Genomic DNA, 24729 nt, shown 5'->3' on the forward strand with positions numbered 1-24729 from the left:
CAGCCCAACATTGTTCAACATCTACATCGCACTGCTCGCCCACGTCGCCCGACTGCACGACATCAACATCCTCTCCTATGCCGACGACACCCAGCTGATCCTCTCCCTCACCAAGGACCCCCTCACCGCCAAAACTAACCTCCATGAAGGCATGAAAGCCGTCGCTGAGTGGATGAAGAACAGCCGACTGAAGCTAAACTCGGACAAGACGGAAGTCCTCATCCTCGGCTCCACCCCCTCGGCCTGGGATGACTCCTGGTGGCTGACTGCACTGGGAACACCCCCAACACCCACCGACCACGCACGCAACCTAGGATTCATCCTCAACTCTACTCTCTCCATGACAAAGCAGGTCAACACAGTCTCGTCCTCCTGCTGAAACACCCTCTGCATGCTTCACAAGATCTACAGGTGGATCCCCACCGAAACCAGAAGAACGGTCACCCAGGCCCTCGTCAGCAGCAGGCTGGACTACGGAAACGCCCTCTACGCAGGAGCCTCGGCCAAACTCCTGAAACGACTCCAGCGCATTCAAAACGCCTCTGCTCGCCTGATCCTCGACATCCTCGGATGGGCATATACGAGACATGAGAAGCTGTAGAACTTATTAGCATCTCACGTGTGCAAGAAACTGAAAAAATAAATGAAGTTTAACTAATATGTTGGAGTACTTTGATCAATCATCGGCAAAAATTTGAAGTAATTCAAAAAAAGGGTGTTATTCCCTTTCCAAAGCTGTGCACCGAGTTAGGAGTGATAATGCGCTCCATTTGCTTTAGTACCTCAACAGATGACTCAGCTTCTACACCCCCAACCGCCAGCTCCGCTGACCTCGCCCTCGCCACAGTCCTCCGCATCTGAAGAGCGACCTTCGGCGGCAGATGGTTCTCCCACCTCGACGCCAAGACCTGGAACACCCTCCCGATCCTCCTACGGCAGACCCAGGACCTGCTATTCAGGAGACTCCTCAAGACCTGGCTATTCGAGCAGTAGCAGCACCCCCCCCCCCACCCCGAGCGCCTTGAGACCCTCACGGGTAAGTAGTGCGCTTTAAAAAACTCCTGATTCATTGATTGTGTGGCGGTGGTCGATGGACTGTGTGTGTGTGTGTGTGTGTGTGTGTGTGTGTGTGTGTGTGTGTGTGTGTGTGTGTGTGTGTGTGTGGCAGTAGTCGATGGACGGTTTGTGTGTGTGTGTGGCGTGGTGGTCGATGGACGGTGTGTTTGTGTGGCAGTGGTCGATGGATGGTGTGTATGTGTGTGGTGGTGGTGGTCTGGATGGTGTGTGGGTGGTGGTGGTCGATGGAGGGTGTGGGTGGGTGGGTGGTGGTGGTCGATGGACAGTGTGTGTGGTGGTGTTGCTGGTGGTCAGTGTACAGAGTGTGCTGGTGGTTGTCCGGAGCGGCGTGGGGCGGTGGATGGGAGCGTGAGGCAGTGTCCGGAGTGTGGGGCGGTGACCTATAGCCAGAGTTGCGGGTCAGCGGAGTGTTGGAATCCACCCTAGCCTCTGTGTGAAGGGCTGCCTCGGTGCGAGGCCCGGGCTCTCACCACCCTCGGATCTAACTGTGCGAGGTGCGTCCATGACCTGTTTGTTGTAAGATTTGGAAGCAGAGCTTTCTGGCCCAGAGTCAGTATGGTAATGTATGCAGATGTTTTCGCACCCGGTGATTCAGTAACCGGCTGCTGTAAAGTTCCCATACCTGTTCAATCTGAGCCGGTCAGACCGGCTGGATGTTAACAGGGAGTTAATGCCCGCTAGTTATCGCACATGCAGTAAGAGTCGACGTCTGTGTGTTACAGCCTGTTATTGAAGAGGAATGGTGGGGGTCCTGAGTTATGTGCTGTTTTATCACACCTGCTAAACTCCGCTCCCGTCGGGGGGGGGGGGGGGGCTCTTCTCACCTGTCTATCCCACCTGCTAAACTCTGCTCTGGGGGAGGGCCTCTTCTCACCTGTCTATCCCACCTGCTAAACTCTGCACTGGGGGAGGGCCTCTTCTCACCTGTCTAACACACCTGCTAAACTCTGCTCTGGGGGAGGGTCTCTTCTCATCTGTCTAACACACCTGCTAAACTCTGCCCTGGGGGAGGGCCTCTTCTCACCTGTCTAACACACCTGCTAAACTCTGCTCTGGGGGAGGGTCTCTTCTCATCTGTCTAACACACCTGCTAAACTCTGCCCTGGGGGAGGGCCTCTTCTTACCGGTCTATCACACCTGCTAAACTCTGCTCTGGGGAGGGCCTCTTCTCACCTGTCTATCTCACCTGGTAAACTCTGCACTGGGGGAGGGCCTCTTCTCACCTGTCTATCACACCTGGTAAACTCTGCTCCGGGGGAGGGCCTCTTCTCACCTGTCTAACACACCTGCTAAACTCTGTTCTGGGGGAGGGCCTCTTCTCACCTGTCTAACACACCTGCTAAACTCCGCTCTGGGGAAGGGCTTCTTCTCACCTGTCTATCACACCTGCTAAACTCTGTTCTGGGGGAGGGCCTCTTCTCACCTGTCTATCACACCTGCTAAACTCTGCTTTGAGGGAGGGCCTCTTCTCACCTGTCTAACACACCTGCTAAACTCCGCTCTGGGGAATGGCCTCTTCTCACCTGTCTATCTCACCTGGTAAACTCTGCACTGGGGGAGGGCCTCTTCTCACCTGTCTATCACACCTGCTAAACTCTGCTCTGGGGAGGGCCTCTTCTCACCTGTCTATCTCACCTGGTAAACTCTGCTCTGGGGGAGGGCCTCTTCTCACCTGTCTATCTCACCTGGTAAACTCTGCTCTGGGGGAGGGCCTCTTCTCACCTGGTAAACTCTGCTCTGGGGGAGGGCCTCTTCTCACCTGGTAAACTCTGCTCTGGGGGAGGGCCTCTTTTCACCCGTCTATCTCACCTGCTAAACTCTGCTCTGGGGGAGGGCCTCTTCTCACCTGTCTATCACAACTGCTAAACTCTGCTTTGGGGGAGGGCCTCTTCTCACCTGTCTATCTCACCTGGTAAACTCTGCTCTGGGGGAGGGCCTCTTCTCACCTGTCTATCTCACCTGGTAAACTCTGCTCTGGGGGAGGGCCTCTTCTCACCTGGTAAACTCCGCTCTGGGGGAGGGCCTCTTCTCATCTGTCTATCTCACCTGCTAAACTCTGCTCTGGGGAGGGCCTCTTCTCACCTGTCTATCTCACCTGCTAAACTCTGCTCTGGGGGAGTGCCTCTTCTCACCTGTCTAACACACCTGGTAAACTCTGCTCTGGGGGAGGGCCTCTTCTCACGTGTGTATCTCACCTGATAAACTCTTACCCAGCAGGCTCAGATTCTGCCCATGCGATAATTCCAGCACACACCACCGCCTCTCTTATTACATGCGGTGCAATAACTGTTTATCATTTAAAGATGTTTTGCTTTTATTTCTCTTGACTAGCTATCTTACAGCAATTAACTAGTATGTGGTTCTCTTCTATTAAATGTGTTCTAGAGTGTCAATAAATAATCGTGAAATACGTTCAGGTCATACGATGCAAGTGGTTGAAGGTAATGCCACAGGCAGGCGCAGCGCTCCCAGGACTGGGTGTTACAAGTGGTGTGATCTTCGGCAGCTAGCCGTGCGCCTGCTAGGACACATTCTCATAGCAGTGGTTTGTCTTTCCTTCCAGCTCCGTACTTCAGTCGAGCTCTCACACTAGTCACAGGGGCCTCCCTCCATCACTTCTCTGTTCAGAGGACGGCTGCCTTGCTCACGCCTGTTCACTCCATGCTAAGCGTGTCCCTCTCTTCTCTCTGGTTTCTAAGGTGGGGACCCTGAAGACCTCCTGGGACCGCACCTGCTGTCGTCGTCCTCCCCCAGTGGCCTCCCTCTTTCGGCGGCAGCGGCTCTCAGATGGAGCGAGACATGGAGCTGGAGGAGGAGAACACGCGCTACAGCCGCCGCCTGGTGAGTGGTCCCACCTTCTAACATGGTTGCAGCATCACAGGGGTGTGGGGGGCTTCGATGTGGCATGGTCCCTCCTTTTAACATGGCTACAGCATCACGAGGGGGAGGGGGGTTTTAGGGGCTTCGATGTGGCCTGGGCCCTCCTTTTAACATGGCTGCAGCTCCACAGGGGTGTGGGGGGCTTCGATGTGACCTGGGCCCTCCTTTTAACATGGCTGCAGCTCCACAGGGGTGTGGGGGGCTTCGATGTGACCTGGACCCTTCTTTTAACATGGCTGCAGCTCCACAGGGGTGTGGGGGGCTTCGATGTGACCTGGACCCTTCTTTTAACATGGCTGCAGCTCCATAGGGGTGTGGGGGGCTTCGATGTGACCTGGACCCTCCTTTTAACATGGCTGCATCATCACGATGGGGTGTGGACTTCGATGTGGCCTGGACCCTCCTTTTATCATGGCTGCAGCATCACGGGGTGTGGGGACTTTGATGTGGCCTGGACCCTCCTTTTAACATGGCTGCAGCATCACAGGAGGTGTGTGTGTGTGGGGGGGCTTCGTTGTGTCCTGGACCCTCCTTTTAACATGGCTGCAGCATCACGGGGCTGTGTGGGCTTTGAAGTGGCCTGCCCCCCCCCCCCCCCTTTTAACATGGCTGCAGTATCACAGGAGGTGTGGGGGGGCTTCGATGTGGCCTGGACCATTCTTTTAACATGGCTGTAGCATCACGGGAGTGTGGGGGCTTCGATCTGGCCTGGTTCCTCCTTTTAACATGGCTTACAGCATCACAGCAGGTGTGTGTGGGGGGTGGGGCTTCGATGTGGCCTCGGCCCTCCTTTTAACATGGCTGCATCATCACGGGGGTGTGTGGGCTTTGATATGGTTTGGACCCTCCTTTTAGCATGGATGCAGCATCACGAGGCGTGGGGGCGTTGGTGTGGCCTGGATTCTCCTTTTAGCATGGATGCAGCATCACGAGGCGTGGGGGCGTTGATGTGGCCTGGATTCTCCTTTTAACATGGCTACAGCATTGCGGGGGTGTGGGGGCTTCGATGTGGCCTGGGCCCTCCTTTTTACATGGCTGCAGCATCACGGGGGTGTGTGGACTACGATGTGGCCTGGATCCTCCTTTTATCATGGCTGCAGCATCACAGGGGTGTGTGTGCTTTCAATGTGGCCTGGGCCCTCCTTTTAACATTGTTGCAGCATCACGGGGGTCTGTGGGCTTCGATGTGGCCTGGGCCCTCCTTTTAACATTGTTGCAGCATCACGGGGGTCTGTGGGCTTCGATGTGGCCTGGGCTCTCCTTTTAACATGGCTGCAGCCTTTCGGGGATGTGTGGGCTTCGATGTGACCTGGGCCCTCATTTTAACATGGCTGCAGCATTGCGGGTGTGTGGGGGCTTCGATGTGGTCTGGGCCCTCCTTTTAACATGGCTGCAGCATCACGGGGGTGTGTGGGCCTCGATGTGGCCTGGACCCTCCTTTTACCTTGGCTGCAGCATCGCGGGGAGGGGGGGGGGGCTCGATGTGGCCTGGGCCCTCCTTTTAACATGGCTGCAGCATCGCGGGGTGTGTGGGCTTCGTTGTGGTCTGGGGCCTCCTTTTAACATGGCTGCAGCATCACGGGGGTGTGGGGGCTTCGATGTGGCGTGGGCCCGCATTTTAACATGGCTGCAGCATCACGGTGGTGTGGGGGCTTCGATGTGGCCTGGGCCCGCATTTTAACATGGCAGCATCATAGGGGTGTGTGTGTGTGTGTTTGGGGGGGGGGGGGGGGTTCGATGTAGCGCTGAGCTCAGTGATGCTCTGCATGGCACACATGTCCCAGGGAGGCTGCATTTGTTACCTCGTATTCAGCTGCCTGCAGGCCTTTGCCTCGGCCTAAATCCTACATTCAGATCTTGCTATTGCGCTGGTGTTCATTGAAACAACGAGGCTCGTATGGTGAATGCTCGCAGGGAATGATTTGACTCCTCTGAGGCGCCATACGATAGGAGTGTTACTTTGTTTTCTTTCTGTGAGCAGTGACGCCCTATATATAAAACGTCTGCCTCCAGAGCACTGCTGACAGAAAGCGAGAGGTACGTACGTATGTATGTGTGTGTGTATGTATGTGTGTATGTATGTATGTGTGTGTTTTTTATTTTTAGTGCTAACCCAGGTGTAAGGCACCAAAGCACTGCACATAGTAAAAGGCACACAAACGTCGGTGTGCGACTGGACGGGTAACCGGATTCTCAGAAGCAAGTGTTACTGCCTCATTATGTACTGTTCTTTAACCCCCTGCACTGTTAAACTCCCCATTTCTCTCCCCCCCCCACCCCGTGCTGAGCCTTTTATTGGCTCTCTGGGGTACTTTGCGCTTAGGCCCCCATAACGTTTTGGTTTCTGGTTTCCCCTGGAGGGGACTGAGAATTAAGCCAAAATACAGCCACATTTTGGGGAAAAATGGGAAGAGAGTGCTGCAGAAGGAAGCATCAGTCTTTCCCCCCCTGCAGATTGCATCCATGGTGGGTTTGTGGTGCTAAAATCGCCATCTTCCAGCTTTCAGGAACAGGCAGACCTTTGTCATAAAACATTTTCTACCCAGTTTTGGCATTTTACTGGAAGGTAGCCTATATTTTTTGCTTTCAACCTCTTTTTTGTTAGTGGTTGAAATGGGTGTGAAACTAGTAATGCATCCCATAAAGCTATACATTTCTGAAAATTAGACGTCATTCTTAACTCAGCAAGCGGTCATCTGTGTAGATCCTTCAAGGTTTTCCTATAGAAAGTAACAGTTGAAATAGAAATATATTGAAATTGGGTTGAAAAAAAGCCGCCATTTGTGCCTCCGTTTTCACCTGTAACTCCGAACGATGGCAAATGTTTGAAAGTAATATACTGTTATGTCTGCTGGACCCTTCTTGTTACGAGAACATATGGGGCTTGTAGGTTCACCAAGAACCCGAGGTTCCCAGAGCCAATACTGAGCTGCACCTTGCAATGAATGGTTCTTCATTGTGTGCCGGGTATGCATCAATTCATTTGGTAAAATATAAAGAGCGAAAAATAGGTATCAAGGAACCCTATGTATTTCCGAAATGGGAACCAGATATGCAGTTTAGGAGCAGTGGGTATTTGCACATCTCTTAATTTGTGGGTACCCATACTGGCAGGGGAATTGGCGGACATTTTTCAAAATGACTTTTTTTACACACTGTCTAACATTTGGAAGAAACAAATGCAGACAAAGTCAATTGGTAATAACACCTGTTCTACTTTTTCCCTAAGTCTCCCGATAACAATAGTACCTAACTTGTGTGGGTAGGATTAGTGCCTGCAATAGGAAGCATCCCTCAACACACCGTGGCCATATCACATTTTTCCAATGAAAACATACCCTTTTTAGGTCTCACCTGAGCCAGCGCATGTGTTGCTCGGAGAGACATTTAGTATACGGGTTTCCAAAGTGCTACCAGACCTCGCTGGCCTAACGCTTGCGTTCACACTAGTGTGCACGCGCGCAGCCGCCAATCACTGCTGCGCGTGCACCACTTGCGTGCTTACCACTCGCGTGCTTACCACACAGCGCATCCCGTCCTCGCGATCACGTTCGCTTTGATCGCGCTTACTTTCGCTTTCATAGGCGCACGGCCGTTACTTTTATGGCTGCTCACAATTAACTTACCAATACTAGAGTACTCGCTATTTAATCACATCAAGATAGACATTCTAGTCTCTTTCACTTGTTTTAGACACTCGCGATCACATGACTTGTCTTCTCCTGTTTTGATTGGCATATTTACCTACGTTACTGGTGCCATCATCGTTAGGAGACTTAACACCCCGTCTTCCCTCTTGTCTGTCTTATTTAAACCCGCTTAGTTGTGCATCATATCGCTTCTGCCGTATCAGCATCAATCTTGACGTATATCGAAAACTTCTCAGAAAGGTAAGAAACTCATTTTAAGCTCCGCTAATTGTACGTTCTGTTTACTCGCAACCAAGTACCCAGTGCTCTCTGGGGCTTCTCAAATATAGCTGGTAGCCACCTAGATCACCATGTAGCTTCCCCTTTTTATCCCGTCTCCTTAGTAATTACATCTATTTTATTAAGGGTTTCATAGGAGTCTTTTTCAGAATCAAAGTTTGCTTAATATGGAGCATTCATTTCTCTCTCTGCCTCACAACTCACTGCCTCATCTCTCACTTCCCCACCTCTCATGCACTATCTAGACTCTCAATTTACATCACCTATTGGCCATCTATGTCTCTTTTTATTGATGTCCTCTTTCCCTCGTCTTTCCCATTATTTTATTTCTTTCTCTACAATGCTCTCCCTACCTCTTCCACTCCATCTATCACTCCCTTTGCTTTCATCTTTCTATCTCCTTCACTGTTTCCGTTCACTCTCTCTGCTTCCAATGTCTCGCTCGTTTAATACATCTGTCTTAACTCTGTGTCTCTCTCTCCCTATTTCACCATTCTCTACTTCTCCCTCGCACTTCCTCTGTATTAGCCTCATCTTTCTATCTCATCTGCACCTCTTTCTCTCTACTTCTCATATCTTTCTATTTTTCATCCCACCAGCTCTACCTGCCTTGCTACTTTGTTTACCTGACCTGTCATTCTGTGCTTCACCTTTCTATTTGTGCTATCTCATTATAATTCACCTCTCTTACTGTCTTATTTCTCTCTAGACCTTGCCCCTCGGGTTGGCACCCTTCTTACCAGCCTACATTTAAAACTGCATGCCAGGCCTCTAAAAACAAGTATTGGCATAGCCAATAGGTCTCGCCTTTAGGACCTCATAAGTTTTTAGCCATGCAACAGTTGTTATTGCACCAAGGATATTGTGCTCTATAACTAAATACTTATAAGGTCCCAAAAGCGAGACCTATTGGCTATGCCAATGCTTGTTTAGGTCGAGCCTAGGGCAGCGCGCATGCACTGCTCTAGGAGAAGGCCTCTTGGAATCACTTCAGGCTTTCTGCAAACTCATGCGTGTGGTGTTGGATTTTCCACACATGCTATTGGCCTTTGCTTTTCGCGTTCAAAAATGAAAGCACCCAATTGGCCAAAGGCGGGTGCATGTCGCACATTTTCTGAAAATGTTTACTCCCACAGCGTTTAGCTGTCGGGAGCGAGCAGCGGCAAGCGGCGTGCCATCTGTTGTGGATCATGTTTCATTTCAAGACCTTGCAGCTTTCCTTACAAGGCGCGTCCCCTCCACCCCGGCCAAGGGGTCAGACCCCACCGCCACAAGAGTGCGCGCTTCTTTTCCAGCACTTGCATTCATGACAATAAGATACTAACAAGGCGCGTCCCCTTCACCCCGGCCAAGGGACAGATCCCACCGACACAAGAGTGCGCGCTTCTTTTTCCAGCACTCGCATGTCATATGTCAGCTCTCTCTTCCTGCACTGTTATCTTTGTAATAGTATGTTATTGTCAAGACATTTGCTGTACTCTGTAGTTGGCCTCTATAGTCTCCTCTTTTTTGGTACCATCTTAAAAATGTACCACACCTTTTAACATTAGCATTTTTTCATCACTGTGGTGCGTGCTTCCTTTAACACCTCTGCGCAGCTGTGGTGCGTGCTACCTTCGACATCTCTGCATAGTGCACAGCTGCGGTGCGTGTTTCCTTTCCCCACATTGCTTTTGGTGCTCGCTCGATACAGGGGCGTAACGCAGGCCCTTGCTGGGGGCTTAATTTGAGCCGGTGTCTGCCGGTGCGCATATGGGCACCTAATTATTAGCACTTGCTTTTTGTGCTTGCTTGCTGGCACCGGCTGCTAAATAATGCCTCTGCGCAGCTGTGGTGCGTGCTACCTTTCACATCTCTGCACGGTGTACAGCTGTGGTGAGTGCTTCCCCCCGCCCCCATTGCACAGTATACAGCTTAAAAATTGACCGCACCTTTTAAAATTTGTGTTTTTTCAACACTGTGGTGCGTGCTTCCTTTCACATCTCTGCGCAGCTGTGGTGAGTGCTACCTTTGACATCTCTGCAAAATGCACAGCTGTGGTGCGTGCTTCCTTTCCCCCATTGCACAGTACACAGCTGTGGCGAGTGCTTCCTTTCACACCTCTGCACAGCTGTGGTGCGTGCTACCTTTGACATCTCTGCACAGTACATAGCTGTGGTGCGTGCTTACTTTCCCCCTATTGCACAGTACACGGCTTCAAAATGGATCGCACCTTTTAACATTCGTGCTTTTTCATCACCGTGGTGCGTTCTTCCTTTCACATCTTTGCGCAGCTGTGGTGTGTGCTACCTTTGACATCTCTGTAAAATGCACAGCTGTGGTGCGTGCTTCCTTTCACAACACTGCACAATGCAGATATATGGTGTGTGCCTCATTTCACCCCAGTGCACAGCTGTGGTGCATGCTTCCTTTCACCTTATTGCACATTGTACGTTAACAAAGCCAATAGCTCTGTCTAAACACTTATAACGCCCCAAAGGCGAGACCTATTGGCTATGCCAATGCTTGTTTTTCAATGTGCCTAGCTGTGGTTTTTGGGCCTTAGCTCAGCCAACACCTATGGAAACCCAGCAAACCTGTGCATTTCTGAAAACTAGACACCCAAGGGAATCTGGCATGGGGTGACTTGTGTCGCTCTCGCCAGGTTCTGTTACCCAGAATCACTTGCAGACCTCATAACTGGTCTAAAAACACATTTTACTCACATTTCTGTGATGGAAAGTTTTGGAATCTGAGGGAAGCCACAAACTTCCTTCCACCCAGCAATCCCCCAAGTCTCCCGATACAAATGGTACCTCACTTGTGTGGGTAGGCCTAGTGCTGGCAACAGGAAACATCTAAAAACATATTGTGGAGGCATCTAAATTATGGACCACAAAACGACCTGGTATTGCAAGGGGTTCACCTGCTTTTATGGTGCCGGGCTTGGCAGCCATCTAGGGAAACCTACCAAACACAGACATTTCTGAAAACTACTCACCCGGTTGAATCCAGGGAAGTGTGGCTTGCGTGGATCCCCCAACATTTTCTTACCCATAATCCCTGAAACCTGAAATTTAGCTGGAAGGTAGGACATTTTTGCCAGCGCAGTGATCCCACACATAAATGTGAGAAAAAATGGATTTTTTTAGCTAAATTTGTTCTTTGCAGAATATTCTGGGTAAGAAAATGTTGGGGGATCCACGCAAGCCACACCTACTTGCACTCCCACGGGTGTCTAGATTTTTAGAAATGTCTGGATTTGGTAGGTTTCCCTAGATGGCCGCTGAACCCGGGACCAAAAACGCAGGAGATGCAGAAAACAGCCACAATATTGCTCCTATAATGGGGAGCGACCCTTGCCCAATGGGCCTCTCCCCGCCATATCAATAAATTAATTCCCTGGAGTCTAATGGCATTATAGAACATACTTTTTCTCCGATGCGCTGGAAGCAGTGGCTCCCAGTGTGTCCCAGGGCTGCTCTGATGATGTTGGCGTGCCGTGCTCATGCCGATGTAATCAGATCGGTGAGGAGGTCGGTGGAGGGGGTTGAGAATGGCAGCGAAAATGCTTCTGCTTCCATCCCAAGTGGAGTCCCGTAGATAGGTGACCCACAGGGGGGAGCGGCAGTGCTTCCCCATGGGTGGGTGCTAGGACTGAGCGGTTCTGTCCTTGGTACACAAGCACCGTGGCTGAAGACGGAACTGTGCCGTTTGTAGCACCCAACGAGTTAAAGAAGTTTCTCGGCTGCTTGTTTTTTAATTAAAGTAGCTTTGGGGCAGTCCTTTTGAATATGTGGTCATCCCAGATGCTCCTACAAATAGCTAAATAAGATAGGACGTAGGCTTTAGGTCTCCATGACCTTGCTCATTATTTCACAAGAATAAGGTTGCTTTAAGAAGCTACTGTCCATCTCTGCAGATGGAAGCATTGTTTCATGCTTTTTCCGTTGAGGCAGCTAGGCAGATTTATCCGAACTCATGCCCCTTTCTCAGGACATGATAGGATACATACTTTTCTTTGTCTAGTTGTCACAAGAATGCTTACGTGACCCGATCGTGCTAAAACGTGGAGTTTTTTTTCTCCTTTGACGTCTATGCTGCAGGTTTCGAGGTTATTATGAGCTTTTCATTCAGGACTTGCTTTTCCTTTCCCACTCAGTGGAAATGTGCTAGAATTAGTGATTTTCTTTATTGGCTTCCATTCATCTTAAATCTTCTGGCCTCCCTCATGAGCTTCTAAATTGGCTAGGATTGCCCATTCGCTTCTTTTTATCTTCGGCACCCTCTGCTCTCTGCGGGTAGATTATATGCCTAAGGAATCCTTTGCAGTTTCAAACATTCTGCCCTTAGGGATCATTGGACCTCGGTTCTCGGTGATGCATGAAAAATGTCTGTTCCTCTGCGTAAGACCTTTAGAGAGTTTCTTTCAATTTATAGATATCCACTTTGAAAATTCTTGAAGTTGGCTAGCAAGCCTTCTTTGGATATGGACGCCTGTGAAGGTTCATTCTTTCATCTCCGATTTAGGGTTGTCGTTTTGGCTTTTCTTATCTCACACTTCACGGATTACTCTTTCAACCAATGTCCTGTCCTGTATTCGAGACACAATGCAGGTTGCTTCTGTGATTTCACTGTGCGTTCTACGGACCTGTGAGCTGGGTAGATTCTCCTTTCTAAAGGCGCGTGGCCTTGCTGCACATGGGTCACCTGGTTGATGGTGGGGTCAGTGGAACAAGAATTGTGACAGCCACTATTCCTCAGTTGAAATACGTTCCTAGGCACTGATTGTCACAGTGATACCTCAGTGTGTCGGTGACCTCTTGTCCCCCCGCTTGCATCTTCCCGGTCCGTTTGATTGTGATGACCACACTCCATTGGCAGTAAACGGAGCACTCTGCACAAAGCTACAAAATAATATTGGGACCAGAAATAATATGACCAAAAGCAAGAACATTTAACCTCTGCGCCCCTTGTAGAATCAATACGTTTTGGGTGTTATGTGAATTTTCAGAGGGTGAAGTTTAGTAAGGGAGAAATACTAGCTTACCGGTGTGGACAGTGTGCACTCAATAGCTGTTGGTTCTGTGGGCAGATCTCACAAAAGTATTGTGAATTTCTTCAATGGCAGCAGTGCTGTAATGTTATTTGACTCTTTTATTACCAATATCTAGGTGTTTTCTCTTAACCTGTCCAAGGAGGGTGCATATTGTGATTAAAAACAATAGTAGAAACCTCTCACTCGTCTGGTCTTGTCTTTTCAAGTTATTTTGCTTCCACACAGTCATGCTGGAGCCTTCTCATTCACTTATCCCTCTGTCGGTGTATTCATACCTTTAGCATAGTGTGCCTACAATGAGCCACCACCCTGCCCTAAAGCTGTTTGTGCATACCCAAGACTCTAGTCAAAGCTGTTCATGAAATATTAAATGGCTTTACTGTGCCCGAGTGTGGTACAATGTCTGAAGATCTGCGTCTATCATGTGTATGTGTGCGCCGCACACAGGAAGCAATGTCCTGCACAGCAGTATTAAAAAGGTTATTTGTAAAGATCAGCGGGAGCCTTACAAGCAAAACTTAAGGTGATGAAAGAGAGAAACTCTTTCCAATGTTAGAAACTGATCTGTTACCATATCTGGGTTGAGTGGACTGGGAGATGTACAAACCCCACAATGGAAAAAACAGTGTTACGTGAGGGAAGCAGTAAAGTGAGGTGGCAGAGGTGTGGGCCTCTTCTGGACTGACTGACCACTGCAGACTGAGATTGTGATGCATTGGCAGAGCTCTGGCTCTCCATACTGAAGCGAGAATGTGAAGCTGCACACCATGGTTCAGCTCCATTGGGTGTACTGTGTGAGACTGAGGCAAAGCAAAAAAATGATTCCATCCTCTCTGTGTTTTCTCTCCTCCAGCGCGGCAACATGCGACGCAAGTATCAAGACGACGGCATCTCCGATGAAGAGATCGAGGGCAAGAGGACCTTTGACCTAGAGGAGAAATTGTGCAGTACCAAATACAATGCAAATTTTGTCATTTTTATGGAGGGCAAAGGTTAGTTATTGATGTTATTAAATAATTGTGTCTTTCCCTCTCTGAAGCGCACACTGCTGTAAGAAAGCTTTGAGGAACTCTCAGATGAGCTGTAATAACCCTCCTTCAAGCAGTGATGATCGGATACTCAGTGTAGGAGTTGTGCCATGCCTTGCAATAATGAGATGTGTTTATAGTAAATGTCCTTGTGCTCCTATTTAGTTCTCCATTCTCAGATCTGTTGCCCTTCACGTTCATTCAGTTATTTGGCATTTTGAAAATACTGGAACACCTTTATACAGCAATGAAAAAACTAGGGCCTGATTTAGATCTCAGCGGACGGGTTACTCCATCACAACGGTGTCAGATAAATCGTTTGCGGAAATTTAAATCCCATAGGATATAATGGGATTTATATTTCGGCCTACGGGTTATCCGTCACCATTGTGATGGAGTAACCCACCCACCGAGTTCTAAATCGGGCCTTTGGTAACCTTTTAGTGTCATGAGATTCTTATTTTAACCGGCCAATGTTATTCTTTGGTACCAGTCTCCTTCCTTTACTGCTGCTCCTTTTCAATTCATTTCTCAGATTTTTAGAGTTTTTGCCCATTACTGCTCAAGGTAAAATTTGGCTTGGACCTTTGTTGTTGTATCTTTTAAAAAAGAACTGCAGTTGTAGCCCGTGTCTTTATTGACTTTTAACATCCTTCCTGAAATGATGAGCCTTGGAGTTTTCCTGCACTCTAGGTTTATTTCCTTGTTTCTAGAAGGGACTTCTTTTTGATCCCTGTGTCAAGATAGTAGAGAGAGATGTTGTTTTTTCAGGGCTGTCAGCATTTTGACCAGCCCTATATCTCCTTGTCAAACCCTATGGTGTTGTCTTTTATCCCCTCTTTACAGTGATATGCTAATTACAATTCTAAATATGAAAGCTCCACTGGCAACTGGGTAGAAGCAGTGGAATTATGATGACATAACAATGAGCACCCAAGGTTGTATAACCTTAAAAGGCATCATCCAAACAAGCACATGCAAGAGCATCTGACCAGAGAGTCTGCTTCTAAGAGGTTGCTGAAGGCACTGTATGCTGTTAAAAACACTAACACAGAAGCACCTGTCAAAAGCCAGAGAAGCAGCACCACCCAGTCCAAGAGTAATACTTAGTGATGTTCTACAGAGAGAAATTACATGACAGCTGAAACTACTGCCTTTCCTCCCTGGTCAAGGCATTGACTGTTGACCTGTAAAACCACACTAAAGTCATAGTCATTTGAATGACCCTTCTGAGTAAGGGAGTGGTACAATATGTACATTGCAGCTACCCTAAGAGTACCCTATTACTAGCACAAGATGGAATCATGGATGGAAGTTCTTCGGCTAGCCACGCTCGTGTTCCTGCAGCGGATGACTAAACCATTCCTATCACCATAGTGGGTGTGAATCACCCAGCTCCCCCACAGGTATGTCCATTTTCACAAACTGACATACTGTGAAACTTAATTTTCGCGTTTGATGCTTCAGTAATATCTTGCTCTACCCATTGCTAAATGTTACAGGTTACATTGCTTCTCTTGGTTTTCATTCTTTCTCTGTAGCTTTTTCTTTTGGTGTCTGCATTTTAAATTCCCCCTCATCTTATGGACTTTTTATGTTATTTTGCTTCTGTTATATGTAGAATCCTCAAATACACAGGCCCGATTAGCACAAACAAACCTGCGATCTCTAACTTTCATGATCTAAGATTGGCAAATGACTTGTAAAGAAGTACTTATACGCTGTTTAAAATCTAAGTCAAGGAGTGCATCTCTTATTCCATAGTTTTGAAGAAGATTTATTGTGAGCAAGGGGGTGCATGAACTATTAAAATCCGCTTTCTTACTAGATGTACTCCCACTGAAGTGACGCCTTGTCTAGCTCACACAGTGTCATTGCCTCATACATTCAGTGACTTTTTTTCTCCAATTAGCAGAAGGACAAATGCACGATGCTTGGTCTTTCCAGAGCAGTACTCAAGTTCATGTTTTTTTTTAACCTGATTTCTGAGCATCTCTTGGTGCTTTCAGGTAGCCCCCCTTATGTTGGTAGAGGAATGCCTGAAGCAGTGTAATGGGAGATTATCAAATGCGTTCCTCCAGTGCATTTGTGGAAAAGGGCAGTATTTCACCACAGCAACCAGGAAGACTTCTACTTTGCCATTCTGTAGTGTCTAGCTATATTTACGAGGTGCTCCTACACGATGACATTCTTTCTCTTTATTTTTTTAATAATATTTTTTAATAATTCTTTTTATTAAACATCGACAAAATTCACCATTGACATTCACAAGCAAGAGACAATACAAATTCCTAATTTTCAATCTGGAACACAGTAAATCAAGTCACATTTTACAAAGTAAAACAAATCAAGGGGTCTCAAGAATCTCAGAGTCATGCAAAGGAGTCTGAGGAGTACAGATATCTCCTCTGTAGTGGTTCCATGGCCCCCACACTCTGTTCCATTTCCCAGGGCACCCTCTTGCAACATAGACCGACATCTCCCTGAACATGCACCAGTCTAGGTCCTCCTCCCACTTTCCCAGTGTAGGTGACTGACAGGCCCCCCAGTGCTGTGCAATATTCCTTTTCGCAATCATTAATGCCAGAGTTGCCCATTGTGTAGTATGAGAGGTGAGATCCGTGGGTTCCCAAACGTTTGGGGACACCTGCGGGCCTCGGGCCGCAGGTCAATATTGAGTACCTCCCGTAGAGTGCGATGTATGGCTTCCCAATAAGTCTGTATGTGAACACAGTCTCGTATGATGTGTATAAATGTGCCGATCTCCCCGCACCCACGTCTGCACTCTGCATTTTCTGCTCTGCCCATGCATACCAAGCCTGGCCCTGTGCTGTAAATCCTGTGCAGAATTTTGAGCTGTACCAATCGTAGCCTTGCCTGGACTGCTACTTCTCTCGAGGAGGAGACCGCCTCCTGCCAGTCTTCCTCGTCCAGTTCTAGGCCGTCTCTTACCCATTTCTCCTTCAGCGATTGTAGTGGATCTTCTATATTATTAATCAGTTTTTTGTAGCTCAGGGAGATGGTTTTCTCAGAGAGGTGGCCATCGAGTAGTCTGTCCGTCAAGGGGGAGGCCTCTGGAAGTGTGGATTTTCTTGTGACGTGAGTGAGCAAGGCATGCCGTATTTGAAGATACCGATAATATTCAGTATCGGCCAGGCGGTACTGCTGTTGGAGGGAGGTAAAAGGAAGAATAGTCTCCTTAGCCCAGATATCTTTGATCTGTGAGATTCCAATAAGGCCCCATTTATCAAAGCCCTTGGATTGCCACAGGCTTCCCAGCCTCTCAGAGTTCCACAGTGGAGTTGCCAGGGTAAGTCTGCGGTCCCATCCCAGCTGTTTGTTAGCCGCATGCCAAACATGGACCGAATGTGCAGTCGGTCCTGTGAGAGGGTACCTGCGGGGCTTGGCATAGAGCGCTCTGGTATATTCACCCCCAGGGAGCAGCCATCTGTCCATTACATACCCGGGGTCATCCGGTCGAGCATAAATCCCTTGGTTGATAGCTGCCAAATGGGACGCCCAATAATACTTTCTAATATCTGGGAGGCTGATGCCCCCGTCATACCAATTAAGGGTCAATTTGGCTAGGGCTATTCGGGGCTTACCGTCCCATAAGAGATCTCTTTGAAGGTTCTCTATTTCTTTGAAGTAAGATGTGGGAACTGGATCCATTGAGTTCTGGAGGGCGTATAGGAAGCGGGGCAGAGCCATCATTTTGAAAAAGACCGCTTTACCTAACAACGAGAGGGTTAGAGACTTCCAGTGCTTGACGTCACTTTTCAGCCTCTGAATAGGTGGCACCAGGTTGCAGGCAAAGCGGAGCTCTGAGCTCAGCGTGATGAAGATACCGAGATAGCGGAAGCCATCCAACGCTATCTGTATCGGGCAGCCCCTCGGGAGGTTGGGTGGTTCTCCCTGTAGGATGTAAACCACAGACTTTGACCAATTTATGGTGAATCCGGAGTATCTCCCAAACACCGCGAGAATGTCCAGGAGGCCGATCAAGGAGGCTCTTGGGGAGGTCAGATACAGCAGAATGTCGTTTGCATATAACTATATCTTATCTTCCCAATCCGGGGACCACAGCATCCCGCGAATCACTTGATCTCTACAGATCCATGCCGCCAGGGGCTCCAAGGCTAATGCACAGAGAAGCGGAGATAGAGGGCACCCCTGGTGCATGCCACGGCTTAGTTGGAAAGCTGGAGACTTGCGGTTGTTCACAACAACCTGGGCCATGGGACTGGAGTATAGCAGGCGAACCAGCTCTTAAAGATGGGACCAAATCCCAATTTGTTTAGCACGACGAAGAGATATGGCCATTCGACCATATCAAATGCCATGGTGGCGTCTAGGGATACCAATATGGTGGGTTCTAGGATAGTTGGTACTTTGCCCAGAACACCATGCAAGCGGCGTAAATTGAGGGCGGTATTTCGATGTGGCATGAAGCCTGACTGGCCGGGGTGCACTAGTGTATCAATTACTTTAATCAAGTGCGTAGCTAATAGTTTTGCAAGGATCTTAGGTTCTGCATTAAGCAGCGATATTGGTCTATAGGACGCACAGCTGGTTTTGGATATGCCCTCCTTATGAATGACTATGATATTTGCAACCCGTTGGTCAAAGGGGAGCATCACCTTGTCTATGCTCTCTAAGAACATCAAACGGAGGTATGGTGTGATCTTGTCCGGTCTCAATTTGTACAATTCAATTGGAATGCCATTGGGACCTGACGCCTTTCGCGAGTTCACCCCCCATATTGCCTGTGCCACCTCATCGTCTGTGAGAGCGAACTCAAGATATTCACTATTTTCATCTGAGAGGGTAGGAAGTCTGATATCTCTAAGCACTTCACTATTGTCTTCATCTGTGTAGTTACCAGTCGTGCGGTAAACCGTTTGATAGTAGCCTGCAAATTGGTCCGCTATTTCCTGCGGGTCAGTTATGGGGACGGTGTCCTCGCCTTGTAGCTTAGGCACCAGATGGGCCATCCATTCCCTCCTATCCAACCATGCAATTAACTTCCCCGCCTTATCTCCATGTTCGTAGATTCTGCTCTGCTTGTCTCTGCCCTGGCTCTGTCCTACGCTATGCTTTTGAAGTCGTCTTGTTTCAGATTAAGGAGATGTAGTTTTTCGGGTGTCACAGCCTGAGCTAATTCTTCTTCCACTCTCAGTATTTCTTCTTCCGCTCGCACTAAATCTACCTGCTTGTCTTTCTTTCCCGCAATCAGGGATAGGGTTTCCCCGCGAATAACTGTTTTGTAGGCTTCCCATAGCGTCAGAGCTGAGTCAACAGTCCCCTCATTGTCTTGAAAGTAGTTGTCTGTAGCGTGAGCTATTTTCGTCTGGGTTTCCGGGTCTCTCATGAATTAATGGGGGGCTATCTTCCTGGTGCTCATTTGACCCAGTACTACCTTCATCCAGGCCAGAGAGTGGTCCGCGATGCCTCTACCCAAGTAGCGAACCTCCTGGATATTGAATACCTGTGCTCGCCGGGACTATCTTTCAATATCTATCAATACGAGATAGACTATGGTGGGCTCCCGACAAGAACGTGTATTGGGTCCTGTCTGGATTATGTATCCTCCAACCATCCACCAGTCCCATTGACTCGAGAAAGTCCAGTAGCCACTTCTGTGCGGGTCTGATTTCCCGCTGTGGATAACGGTCAAGCGTTCCAGACAGCACTGTGTTAAAATCTCCTCCTATCACTAGGAGGCCTACAGGGAGTGACAAGAGTATAGTACCCAGGTCTTTGAATGTGTCGTTCTGAAGGTCGGGGGGAACATACACTGAAAAAAATGTGGCCGTCTTGCCCTCCCACATACCCGAGACCCCGATATATCTACTCCGTGTGTCAGACCATGTGGCTTGTACAGTGAAAGGGAACGAGTTTTTGGTTAATATGCCCACCCCTTGCGATCCCGTAGTGAAGCCCGCATGTGCCACCAACCTATATCCTCCCTTGTTCAGAGCCTGGCATGTGTTCCCAATAAGGTGTGTTTCCTGTAGGAGTATGACGCCTGGGGCCTGTCGCCTGATGTATTGGTTGACCATCCCACGTTTGATCTTGTCAACCAGTCCGTTTACATTCCAGCTGAGGACTCTAACCCCTGTATCCCTCTGTGTACCCATCTATATTGAGGCCTAGAAGCCGCTCCTGCTTGGTGGCCCATGTTGGTGTTGTCGAAAGAACAAACTCTACGTACATTTCAAACCTTGAAAACAATGTCGATAAAACAATTACACCGTACAAATGAAAATTCTCAAACTTTAACACCCCTACCCAACTATCCCCCTACCTGCACCCCTGCCCACCGGGCTTCAAACTGCCCATGATACAACTTGCAGAGTGCCCGTCGCCCAAACACGTTAACTAAAAGTAGTAAAGTGGGGTGCGTGGTGTCTTCCCCTCCCCCCGAAAGCTTTTCGCAATTTGTATTGCCCCTAAGCAGGCCCTAAGACTCCACTAGTGTCGAACATATACTCTCATCAACATCATTGTCAATTAAGTCCGTTGGCCCATGACCACCCCAACTCAGTACATTACCCCTAGCCAGGTACTGCCTGTCGGTCAGCGGCTTTCCAACCAGTCAGCTGCTGCTTCCGGGTGTTCAAAGAACCAGGCCCTACCATCTGCCTCCACACGCAGCCTGGCTGGGAAAAGCATGGCATACTTGTATCCTTTGTCTCTTAGCGTTTTCTTTATCCCGAGGAAGGAGCGTCTTTGTCACTGAACCATCTAGGTAAAGTCCAGAAAGAAAGTTATTTCCGCATTTTTGTACCTGAGTGGAGGTCCCGCTCTGGCATGCTGAAGAATCACATCTCGATCTTTGAAGTTTAAGACTCTGGCCAGGATAGGACGCGGAGGGGCCCCCGGTTTTGGACGACTGCCAGGAACTCTATGGGCTCTTTCAATGACAAAGAATTTCCCAAGCCCCTAGGGTTGCAGATGCTTGAGGATGAGGTCTTCCACAAAAAGATCAGTGGCTTGTCCCTCCGATTTTTCCGGGACCCCTAAAATACGGACATTATTGCACCACAGCCGCCCTTCGTAGTCATCTAGTTTGGTTTCCGCATACTTCCGAAAGGTCTGGAGTTCTTTGATGTCAATTTGCAGCTGGGAAGTATCCTCCACCAGACTCGCCGTTGTGAGCTCCACCTGCTTAACTCTCTCACTGTTTTTGTTGTGGTCCGCCCTGAGCAAATTAACTTCCATCGTAAGCGCGTCCATCTTGTGTTCCAGGGACGTCTTAATCCCTGCGATTACTGCCATTACGTCTTTGAGTGTAGGCTCCGGATCTGTGTCAGATTGGACTCGGGCAGCGAGGTTTCGGGAAGAGTATAGCAGTCCAGCCTCTTCTGCTGTCCCGACTTGCTGCCCCTCGATGATGCCATTACGTCGCGTTTCTCTACCTTGGTTGTGTCAGTATGGATGGGCCATTGCCAGGTCCAGAAGCGGGGGTCACACCAGGCAGTGGGGCCAACACCCACCCTCAGCTTGAAGTCGGGGGCAATCTCACCTGGATGGAGATGCAATTTGAGGAGAGCGAGGTTAGTATTTGCAGCAAGAACCTGTGATGATGTGTAGCTATGCGTATTTCTCCATGGGACACTTGTTCTGGCACTCACTGGTGCTCAATATGGAGCAGCAGCACAATCTGGTGTTCTCCAGTAAAGTCAATAGTTGCTGCCCCCCGCAATCGGGACACGCCGCGGAACATGGCAGGTCGATACTCCTGTGAAACTCTTCACCCCCTTAGTGTAGTGTCACCGTGCAGTTGGGGAAAACGTGCAGTCATGAAGCCCTTTTGGTGACTACAATGGACATATCGCCGGGATCAACGGTCCGTCGGGCTTCCGCATGCGTTCTACCACGGGCAGATTAAGTATCTCTCCAGCCGCTGTTGACCTGCGCCGCCGCGGGCCCCCCGCTAGACCCCAGTCATTTAGTCAAGGCCAGGCAGGGTCCGATGTCTAAGTCCGTTGGGGGAATTTGATGTCTTGGCTGTCTGGCGAATTACAAGGTACCCAGCTTTGCCTCAGATTACGCCTGGTCTCGATTTTCTCCACTCCGGCGAGGTCTGTGATACGTCAAGCAGGTATCGGGTTCAAGGCCGGCTCTATTCCTTGAGTCAGAGGGGGCCCTCAAAGTCGGCCCATAGCCTGGCCAAGTTGCCGTTCTGGTCCCATGGGCCCGATTCTCACCCACGAATGCCCCCAGGCTAATCAGGGCCAAGATCCAACGCCTCCGATCCCAGGTGCACTGTAGAGTGGCGGATCCACGTCTCCGCCCTCGCGTCTGGTCCCGGCCTCCTCCGTCACAGCGGATCGCTGATTCGAACGGCAGATGTTGTCTCGGGGCCAGAGGGAACCCCGACGGCCCCCAGCCACCAGCACGGGCCGCCGAGCGGCTGCAGTTGTTGGGAAGGTCCGAGGAGTAGGGTCCGCCGGGCTCACTGTCATCTCACCACTCCACGCGAGTCCCCGGCGTTCCCTCTATGTAAAGGCCGAGGTCAATCCGGCTCTCGGATCTGAATCAGCAGTGCTTCTCCGAGTTCTGTTGCTTCGGGATCGGATCACAGAAGCTACTGACGAAGAATTTCCTCTTCAAGCCCACGGATAATTATAGCGGATAGGTAAAGGGAGAAGGGAAGTCGCGGAGCTACACTAAGCTGCGGTCATCGCGCTTCGCAGCTCGGCCACGCCCCCCTATTCTTTCTCTTTATTGTAAATCATTGTTAGATCATTCACCCAACAGATTGCCTTCTAACCTGTAAGAACTAAATCTTTGTGCAGACCTGCTGATTGCAGACACACAAAATGCCTTACATAGTGGTGCACTTACAGTAGTTCCATCTTTCAATCAATCAATCAGGTGTTTTTTAAGCGCGACTATTCACCCGTAAGGGTCTCAAGGCGCTGGGGGGGTGAGGTGGGCTGAGTCGCAGGTTCCAGTCCATCAATGAGGGGGGTCTGTCGAAGCCAGGTTTTGAGGTTTCTTGTGAAGATGGGGAGCGATGTCTGTCTGAGGTGGAGCGGAAGGTCATTCCAGGCTCATGCAGCGCGGAAGGAGAAGGAGCGACCTCCCAATCTGGTCTTTCTGGTGTGGGGGACCACGGCACTTTCATTGGCGTCTGGTCACTTGTGTTCCCCAATTTTCCTTAAATCCATTAACGCTGTAATGTTTTTCATTTCAGGAAAAGTTTAGTACAAGGGTCAGCTCGCCAAGTTGTTTTCATATAGCAGGCATACACAGATTTATAGCACAGTTTTGCATGGTAGCTCAGAGCTCCCCGAATCTGCTTTTATATTTATTTTATTTTACAGTAGATGTATTACTGTTCCTTAGATGATTGTCTTGTATGCCACAGTTTGAGAATTCAAAATCGAGGATTTTGCCTTCCTTGGGTCTGGTGTGGTACCAGTTATTTCTCATCAGTGTAGTTAATCCAACCAAACACCCGTTTTCACTTGTCCCTACATCTGTGCTGAGGTTTGCACCTTAGCACACAGTGAGCAGCACTTGACAGCACCAGTTTTCATGAAAGCACTGGGTTTTATAATAATAATCCACATTTGTCAGGGGTGTGGAATTTTCAAAATAATCTACTTGTCCATGGGACAAAATGCCACTGAAATCTACATGTCCTGTAAAATCCACTTGTCCCACCTACTCCCATCCACACATCAAACATAAGTAGAATTCATTGCTCTTTATTTTGAGGTTGACAGGCTAAGAGGGGCCCAGTTGTAGCCCTCACTCCCTCTTCCAGCTGACAGAGCGAGGGGGGTGGGGGAAGGTTCAGCACACCTTCAACCTTTTGAAATGGAAATAGAGCCATTGCGCTGCCTGTTCTCGCCTGGGTCAAGTTTCGCCTTTTCTGTTGCTGTGTGCAGATATTGTGGAAATACCCGTGGGCGGTGAGGCTTGCAGAAATGCAGTCCCTAATGCAGACCCCCTGTGCGGTTCTCTCTCCTTGGGGCACAATAAAGGAGGGAAAGAATGTCTTGCTTTTAAAGGGGTATCCATGCTCTGAGCGGATGGCCTGTGCCCACAGCCACTTGCACGGTTAGGTTGTGCGCACGCACTTAAAAAATGCAGGACATTCATTTTCTTCACCCGATGGATCAATGTGAATTTTAATATGGCCTGAATACGCTTGCATAAGACTTTGAGTGCTAATAAAAGAATGGCATTTTTTTGCGGTTTTATAGAGCGCAAATTCGATCTGAAGGTATTGGAGCGCTTTACATGAGCGCCAGTTACATTTACACAAGGACTGTCACATTCATTTATTTTTCTTATTAAGTAGCACTATTAAATTGGCGCCACTGCACTGTAAATCAAATGTGTTATGCAGAGGGGACATTTGGTTGTAGAGTCCGAAAATGCGCCTTCTAATCCAAGCTCTCGTCCCCGCTTTACCAACGTGGTATAATCTGGACAACCTCTTTACCTATTAATTATCCAGTGTCCTTTTACAGTTAAAGTTAGCATTTAAGCAATCCTGGCAGCTTAAGAAAGAAACTGCAGCGCTGCGGCAGCTTAAATGAAATGCGTACAACGGACTTAATTATACACACTAAAATACTAGGCACCGGCCAATTGAGCATTTTCTCTCACAAATGGGAAAGATATCGCCCATTTGTGAGGGAAATTGCCCAGTATGGCAATTCTGTGTCACACATCTGGTGTGAAAGGGGGTCCCCGGGGGTTCTAATCAGCTCTCTGCATAGCAATGGAAACGTGCGAAGTTGGCATAACTTAC

The 24729-nt window shown here is 49.0% G+C and overlaps 1 protein-coding gene across 2 annotated transcripts in view; it reads left to right on the forward strand.

Annotated features, from left to right (window-relative positions):
* The window catches only part of KDM2A (lysine demethylase 2A), a 770935-nt gene that overhangs the window by 109291 nt on the left and 636915 nt on the right, over positions 1 to 24729 (forward strand). For both annotated transcript variants that reach the window (XM_085651618.1, XM_085651619.1), the window contains exons 2-3: positions 3777 to 3918; positions 13778 to 13916. In XM_085651618.1, the coding sequence (XP_085507744.1) occupies positions 3865 to 3918; positions 13778 to 13916 (193 nt within the window). In that variant the 5' untranslated portion in view covers positions 3777 to 3864. The remainder of the gene's footprint in view (positions 1 to 3776; positions 3919 to 13777; positions 13917 to 24729) is intronic.

Source organism: Triturus cristatus, chromosome 4_1, assembly GCF_964204655.1.
Source record: "Triturus cristatus chromosome 4_1, aTriCri1.1, whole genome shotgun sequence".
NCBI classification, from domain to species: domain Eukaryota; kingdom Metazoa; phylum Chordata; class Amphibia; order Caudata; family Salamandridae; genus Triturus; species Triturus cristatus.